Source organism: Corvus kubaryi, unplaced genomic scaffold (genome assembly GCF_017639235.1).
Source record: "Corvus kubaryi isolate FWS band 111438036 unplaced genomic scaffold, C.kubaryi_AGA036_p1.0 136, whole genome shotgun sequence".
Lineage (NCBI taxonomy): Eukaryota > Metazoa > Chordata > Aves > Passeriformes > Corvidae > Corvus > Corvus kubaryi.
Window position 1 is genome coordinate 11626616 of NW_024580670.1, and position 8458 is coordinate 11635073.

Consider the following 8458-nt stretch of genomic DNA (forward strand, 5'->3'; position numbering starts at 1 on the left):
GCACAAGGGATGCAGGGACTTTTGGCACATGCAGCACACAGTAAGAGGCCGGCAGGGGTTCTGTTGTTTTTCTCCCCGTAAGGGTGTAAGTGCATGCACATCCCTGAGGAACAAGGGCTTGGCTTTCGCCCCTGTCTGGGTCAGGGCTTTGCGGGGTGGCAGAGCTCTGACCTCAGGGCACACAGCTGACAGGAGGCAGGAGTGGTCAGGGCTGAACTCTGCTCCACAGGGAACTGCACTTCCTGGCCATGGGCAGGATGGGGCTACCCAGCCCCTCCACCTCCCCCCAGCCCAGCACAACACGTAGAGGCGAGGCAGTGACGGTTTTATTTCAAAAGTAGAACAAAGGTATTTTTTATTCTTTCCAGAGCTGCAACATTCAGCTTTGCCATGAGCATGTCTGTGCTCAGACCGGCTCCTTGTGTGCGTTTACTCAGGGCACATCTATACAGGGCAAACCAAAAGCAGGAGACTCTTTCATAGAAAACTTGGCTGAGTCTCACCTCTGGTAAAGAAACCCCATTACCCAGCCAAACATGATGGCGTGGTCCCTTGCACAGCATGTGCTGCTGAGCAGACAGGCTCTATAGAAAAATCTAAAACCAAAATGTACTTTCAGACATTCCACATCAACTTTTCCCCTAATTTTGCTGGGAAGGAGTTTTGACTCAAAGTGTATCACTCTCATCTCCCTTCATACCTCTCCCCTCGGCATGGTTGCTAAAGCAGAGTTACAGGGCATCGAGGATGTTGTCGATTTTGGAGACCAGGTCCTGGCGCTTGTTGGAATGCATCTTCTCGTTCTCAATGTACGTGTCCTTCTTGAGCTTGCCTGCCACCAGCCGCTCCGCCTCCACCGACGACTTCAGGACCAGCTCCTTCACTTGGCCATCCAGCTTCTGAATCTCACTTACCTGGCAGGGTGACAAAGCAAGGGAGTATTAGAGGAGACAAAACAAAACAAAAAAATCCCTACAGTGAAGCTGGAATAGAAGAGATGGTAGATGAAGTCAGTGCTAAGTAGAAACATCTCCGATCCCTGAATGTTGCCTCCTGAGCCATCACCTCTCCCTGGCATCACATTATGAAGAATATTCCATGAATGGGTAACTAAGCAGTGCAGATAAGAGGGGCTCCAAGGACCCAGGAGCCATACTGGCAAGAGACTGTTAAAGAGTATTTAATGACAGATTTTAAAGGCTTCAAGCTAAATCACAGCTCTAACAGCTGGAAGCTGTGTCCCTACACTTAACACTCATGGTGTGTGAGTAGCAGGTCTGCAATGACAGAGCTACTCTTAAGAGTTAATAACAGATTAACCAAGCTGGCTGTTGACTAAATGGACCTTAGAGACTAAAGTGTCCCTCACTTGGGGTTAAGTGGCTGTTTTGGGTAAGTGTTAAAATGTATTTGAAGGGCAGGACAGTGGGTGTATGTTCACTGTGCCATGGCTTTCAACATGGCACAGCAAAACACCCCCCGAGGAGCATCATGTTACCAAAATTCTGTCACCACCAAATGCAAACGTGCAAGAAAATAAGAGATGAGAGAGAAGATTTTGGGTTGACTGGTGTGAGTAGTAAAGTCAGAACTATTAATGTGTGGATAGTTGCCATTTTTGCCTAAATGTCACTGCCATGAGCTCAATGAGAAGCATCAGGATTGTGTTACAAACTCAATAATGTGTACAAATGCAGCTGGTTCAAGGGCTACTTAAGAAACAGCACAAGCAGCTGTTTACCAGCAACACTTACACGGCTGCATAACTGAGATTACTGCAAAAATAACACTTTTCACAGCCCCTTGCAGAGATCAAGCCATTTTCAGATTAAAAAAAACAACCTAGACTGGCTGCAGAAACTAAACCCCCAGTTAAAACTCATGCAGAATACTTGACAGAGCCAAGAACAGGAGAGCTTATAAAATAAATTTTAATTTCTCACTTTATCACATAAGTCAGAGCCTTCTGTCTTCAGTTTAGACTGCAGAGAGGCTATTTCATTCGTCAGTGCCTTGTGCTCCATCTCCAAAGACTTTTTGCCACTGTTCAGGGTGGAGATGTCCCGCGACTGCTTGTATTTATTCACTGCTTCATCAAAGTGACGGTACAGCCCAAGCCTCTTGTTCACCAGAGTAAGCACCTGCTCTGTGATGCAGGCAACCTTCATCCTGGCTTCAGCAGCTGGATCCTGCAACAGGACAGAAGGGAAGATCAAAGCAGTTGTATCTTTGACCTGCATCAAGCCATGCCTGCAATCTGCCACAGGACTGTTATAGAAACTGTTCCTTTTGCAATTAAGTCAACTGACAGTAATTAGGTGAATGGTGCAAGTGCTGATTAGGGAAAGCACCTTTCAGCACTTAGCCCAGCCCAACAAATAGTTTTAACAGTGAAAACACTGCAGAGGGAGACACCAGATCAGCCCTACATTGGAGTACCAATGCTCAGGCTGAACAAAAACAGGACTTCAAACAAGTAAAACATCTGAACAGCAGGAACATTCAGTGAGAATTACTGGTATGAAAAATCTCCATTCATCAGCTGAGAAATCTGCTTATACTCCCACAGGGCTCTTCATCATACAGACCTTGGTGATGGAGAAATCCAGCCTGACATAGACGATCACAGTGAAGAACAAGATGTAAAAGGCTCCAACCACCAAGAGAGGCTCTTGCAGCATCAGGATTTTGTTGAAGGTGTAATGAACCTACAAGGTAAGTTCCAAACACTGAGCAGAGTCCCATGTTACTGCAGGGGTTAACCCCTCTCCTCAGGCAGCAGCAGAACCACCCATGCAGTCCAGCAAGTGTTCATTTCTTAGGTGTTTTGACCATGCTGCTGAATTCAGAGGAGGCACAACTGCTGAGGCCACACTCACCACAATGTCCTGGATGTGCTGCTCCACCAGGTTGCTCTTGTGTGCCACAATAACAGGACGTCCAAAAGTGTCCAGATATGTGTAGTGAAGCTCGTCTGAGGCACGATTGATTTCATAGGGGCTGTCCACATGGATATTCCTGCGGATAAAACCAGACAGTTCCACATGACCCTATGGTGTTTGAGATGATGTAACCCAGGACTTGTCTGGCCAATTGTGGCCTCTAGCACAAGGTAAATTATGCACTTTAAACAAGGCTCTACAAGGAAGCAAAGCTGTGTTCCAAGATCTCCTCCATATGCACAGTCATGGTTTTGATTCACTGTCCCCAGGCCATTAGAGCAGACTGGAGAACTGCCACCAACACAGCACTGTCCGCAATAACAAGCCAGGAGGAATGACACTTACTTGGCACCTTCTGGCAGGACAATCTTGACAGTCAGAGAGTCTGTAACTTGCTCATCAAACACGTGGTCAACAAACCTCATCTTCAGGGCATACTGATCACCTAAGAGTGCAGAGCAGAGGGTGGTTACAGTTCCTCAGAGAACAAGAGACAACCTTGAAGCTCAGCTCCCACCCAAGGCAGGAGCACAATTTGCATGGATAATTGTGCAGCAGGGGGCACTAGCTCACTCAGATATAGTTTAACCAGATGTCTACAAAAACCTGAGGGAAGCACAAAAAAAGTGGATTTGCATATTCTAGAAAAAATAGCTGGCAACTGTTGTTGTTAAGGTGCAGTGTATCACAGCTTTCAATTCTTTACTGTACAGCAACCACCTTTCAACACACAAGAGGGCAGTTTTTATTCCCTTCCCCTCAGCCACCCACCAAGATTGTAGAGGTATTCGTAGCTTGGCAGGTTATAGCCAATGATGTAATGGGTTTTCCAGCCCCCAAAAAGCGGGAATCGGGGACGGATCTCCATCTCCACAGAGTCATCCAGGACAAGGAGGTGGCTGGTGGAGATGTTCCCAATTTCATCTCTGTAATAGACGTCCTGAGCAGCAGCTGGGAGAATGGTCTGTATGGAGAGAAGCAACAGTGAGTGCACAAGATGGGTGTTACTTTCAGTGAAAATGGCAAAACCAATAAGGGCTGGTAAGCATTGAGAAACTGTGCTCCCACGTGAGACATGACAAAATGGCCATTCAGTTGCACTGAGTGGTAAAATTGTGCTATTACAAGCAATCCCACAAGTGGCTGCCAGCACTAAAATCACTTGGCCTCCAAATGAATGTGCTTTCTCCAGCCCAGTTTCAAACTCCCTAGACAGCAAGGATCTCATCATGCCCACCAGGACAGCAATCCCCTCTTCACTCCAGCCTGCTGCCCTAGCTCATTGGGCTTGCTGGCTTTGCACTCAGCAAAATGAGATTTCTGTTTGGCTGCACCACCCTAGAGAATCACAACAATCAATCTTCGAGGCTTCAAGCAGCAAGAAAGATTTTGGTTCAGATGAGAACACATAATATTTTTTACATCTGGCTAGCAGAGCCACAGCTTTAATTCTTGTTGAGTGCTTTGTGAGCAAGGAATGAATGGGTGAGTTTCCAATTAATACTGTTCAGCATGAGGAGGATATGACAGAGAGGCAACTCTGAAAACAAGGAGGTGGGGACAGAATAAATGGCCCACGCACAGTGGAAAACCCAAAGCAGACATCTCAATACAGGGGGCTAAGGGGTTTAGAGGGTCCCTGAGATTGGAGGGGTGGGAGCATGGAGAACACTACATGCCCTGGTCTGTGCAGTCTGTTGGACCAGCAGATGCAATAAAGTGTATAACCTCCTAATGCTGCTTCTAAAGTCTATTCCTAAGCAGCACAAACTTTCTCACAAAATTTCTCTGAAAATAGACCAGAGTTTTAATATTCCCTTATTATTGGGGTATGGTTATTAAACAAAAGGCAAAGGACAACTGTATCTTTTTTCCTCTGGGGATCTAAAAAAAGGGGGAAGCCACAGTTACAAAAAAAATACATGTGCAAAATGTCAACCTTAAAAGACTTGACAGAAGAGATCCCACTGTCTGGCTGTCTCTGGTAGTCGTATCTGGAGAAAGGCCCTTTCAGCACTGCTCCTGTGTGCTTTAAATCAACTGTCTCTTCAACTGCAATGTTACCCCAGTGAGACACCTCAATGACTCGTGTCATGCTGGTGATGGTCAGGAATGGACTGTTATTTTCATAGTGCACCTTCAGAGTGTCCTAATGAGGGGAAAAAAGACAAACTGTCAGACCCAAAGTAAGGAGCAAGCTCCCCTCACAATGATCCACTCCATGTGCCACAGAGAACCCTCCTTGGCACATACACACATTCCTGGCCTGCACACAGTCTAACTCGTGTTTGACCTGCAATTTCTACGTGAAAGCCTCTGCTTCCCACTCTCCAGCCTCTGAGACACATGTCTGGAAGATGCTCTCTGCAGAGCCACAACCCCTTTGCACAGACATTTACCTGGCTGTATGGAGGTATGTCCTTGAAGGGGCCATATTCAATCATGTCCTCAGTGCGGGAAGGGTTGCCCAGCTTGGTGTAACTCTCCACATTCCTGGAGGCCAGTTTGACACGGGTTGTTTGGGTCTTGGTGACGTACGGTGAGTAAAAATAGTGATTTCCTTCAAAGACCACAAACTGCTTCTCGCTTTGGGTGATGTGGGTGGGATAGGGCTGCAAGACGTGCGTGAAAACCATTTCAACAGAGACACGGACCTTGGCTCCTGGGGCCAAAGGAGATGGCAGCTTCACGGAGAAGAATTTCCCACTGGAAGGGAGAAGAACAGGTAAGTTATGTGGGATCTCCCTTGAGAGAGCATTCAGATCCACCCACTGCAACATCCCCTGTGGAGGGGTGACCGTGTATCACATGTATAATGTGCGATTTGGGCAAGTATTTTACTTGCTCCTCCAAGACATAGAGATGTCTTCTCCCAGCAGGTGTGATTACTCTAGACTGGGGAAGCAGCCCAGGGTGAACTGTGTCCAGGCACAGTTACAGTCTTTGCTTCACAAAAAAACCACCGCGTTCCCTTTTTGGAAGAGGAATGGTGAAACACCACTCCTTAATCCTGCATTTATAAATCTTCAGCAAGAGTTTTTTCCATTCTTCTCCAGATGACAGGAGTGATCTGCATCAAAGGAAGCATGGGCACAAGTCCAGAAGACTAATCACAAACATCTTAAGCACCTGTTCCCAAAAAGTCTGTTCATTCTCAGATTTTTGCCCACAGGATCTGAAATTAAGGATGGCCAGAATAGGAGCAACATTTTGGATGGAGGTTCTACAGAATCTTTTACAAATCTGTAAGGATGCACTGGACAGACTGAGGTGATGCCAGAAGTGAACATACTTCATGTCATGCCTGGTGGCCCAAGGGCAGGATCATATGAGACACCCGCGCACATCAGAAGCCAAGGTCTACCCTGGCAACTTAACTCCACAGCCACTGTACTCTTGAAATGCAGCTGCACTGTGCTTTTGAGCCACTTTACAGGCACCGCTCAGCTCTCATGGCTCAGAAAACACCTGCGTGCCCAGCCTGCAGCACCCACGTAATATTCCAAGCTTGGCAGTACAGAGCCTGATGCAAACTGCAGCATCCTCTCTCCCTGCAGCAGGAAGAGCCTGTGCTGGGCCATGGTACCCAGCACTCTGTGGTGCCCTCCACACAGGCACAGGGCACTAAGCTCTCTGGAGTCACCCCTGCCAACCATCTGAGAGCTCAAAAGGGAGTGATGGGTAAGAGCATGACCAAATGCTTGTCTCACCTGGTGTCCCTTAATAAGGGGCCAGGGCATTACTCAAAGCCAAAGCACTGAGTACAAGAGACTGACCACAGCTGAGGAAGAAAACACTCGTGATCTCTAGGTACGTCGAACTGGGGTAGTATCTCTACTTCACTGTGAAGACAATTATGAATCCCCCATGCACAACTCTAGGTGTTGACCTTAGAGGGTGATACTCACGTTTTGCCCTTAACTTTAGTCTCTTTCACTTCCAAGGTGTTCTCCTCCTCTTCCTCACCTTTCACCTGTTCCCAAACAACAGATGGATCAGTGCGCTGCTATTTAATAGACTTAACACATCCAGGGCAAAGTGTACAGTCCCCGTAAGGAGTTTTTAGGAGGGATGTCCCCCGGAAAGTACAAGCTTATATATAATTAATTTATTAAGAAAATTCTTTTTAAAAGGCCCTTTCATAATGTTGTTCACGAATACAAACTGCAGTGTGGTCAGTGTGCAGAAACAGGTACTGGAGGTTTCTGGTAACTCTCATGTTCCCATGTTCTCTCAGCCTGGCTCCCAACCAGGCACAGTCACCATAATTTGCAGAAATGAGAATATTGATCAAATGCTTTTGTGATTTCCCTTGTGACTGGGGAGTGAGCAGGCCGCGGGAATATGGCTTGACCAGTTGAGGTATACTACAGAACCCTGTATATAGATATACTATAGAGCGCTGTTACGTACGTCTCTATGCTGTATGTAAAATTTATATAAAGTGACAATACTTCTGGGGTTAGGACAGAAGTATTGTCCTACTGCTCCTTCGTTCCTCCTGTGGGTAAGGGCCAGGTCCCCCGTCCCGGCGCTGCCTGGGGCTGCCAGCCCTGCTCCGGCCGTGCTAGCGGCGACTCCCGCCCAGCCGTGACGGCGTGAATCGCCCCCCTCATCGCCTGCCAGGCCTCCCACCTCCGCCCTCACACCGCGACAGACAGCCCCATTCCCGGCCGGCTGCGGGATCCGGGAGCGGCGCTGAGGGCCCGGCAGTGCCGACGTGTCCCTCCGGGCGAGGGGCCGGGCAGCGCCGGCGGCCCCTCCGCGGCCCCCGCGGGAGCGGCGCTCGGTGCCTGCTCCCCACGCTCACCTGCACGCCCAGGTGGGCCAGGCGCGGCTCCAGCCCGGGCTCCAGCGCCAGCAGGAAGGCGGAGGCGGCCGCGCCACCCGGCGCGTTGGCGAGGTTGAGCTCGGCCGAGACCTTGGCCAGGTGCGTGCTGAGGTCCAGCGAGCGCCGCACCTCCTCCAGCACCAGATCGGCGCTGGCTGCAGCGGCCGCCAGGCAGAGGAGCAGGAGGTGGCACAGTAGCCCCGCCATGACCGGCACCCGCGTGGGGAGGGCACAAGATGGCGGCGCCCGCGCTGTACGGGGAGGGCACAAGATGGCGGCGTCCAGTGGGGGAGGAGGCTCGCGATGGCGGCTCCCAGCGGTGCTGGAGGCCCGCCCCCCTCCTCCCCGCCTTCCGCGGTGCCTGAGGGGAGAAGCTGGGCGGGCGGCTCCGGAGTCCCGCGGATGGCTTCGGCTTCGCGCAGCCCCGGCCCTTCCTCGGCGCCCAGGTTCTGTCGGCGAGCTTGGGTGTTTCCGCGGGGAGCTGGGCCCGTGCTCTTGCTGAGCTCTCAGGCCTGGGCAGGCCTTGGGACCGGCCAAGGGCTGCTTGTTGGGCCCTCCTGGGGCCTCCCACTTCTTTTTCTGCCCGAAAAAGAGCAAAAAAACCAACTTTAACAAATATTCCGGGATGCTCAGGGCTTTTACGTGCTCCTCAGCCTCCTCTCCAGCCACGGCACAAAGCAGCTCT

At 49.8% G+C, this 8458-nt stretch overlaps 1 protein-coding gene across 1 annotated transcript; it reads right to left on the reverse strand.

Moving 5' to 3' along the window:
• Positions 1 to 308: 308 nt before the first annotated feature.
• Positions 309 to 8023, reverse strand: RPN1 (ribophorin I). Its single transcript, XM_042017163.1, has 10 exons — positions 7753 to 8023; positions 6851 to 6915; positions 5342 to 5648; positions 4882 to 5091; positions 3714 to 3906; positions 3288 to 3387; positions 2880 to 3018; positions 2589 to 2708; positions 1944 to 2189; positions 309 to 914 (listed from the first exon to the last, which is right to left on the reverse strand). Exons 1-10 carry the CDS (start codon positions 7978 to 7980, stop codon positions 732 to 734), a joined length of 1791 nt encoding a protein of 596 aa, XP_041873097.1. The 5' UTR covers positions 7981 to 8023; the 3' UTR covers positions 309 to 731.
• Between the last annotated feature and the right edge of the window lie 435 nt (positions 8024 to 8458).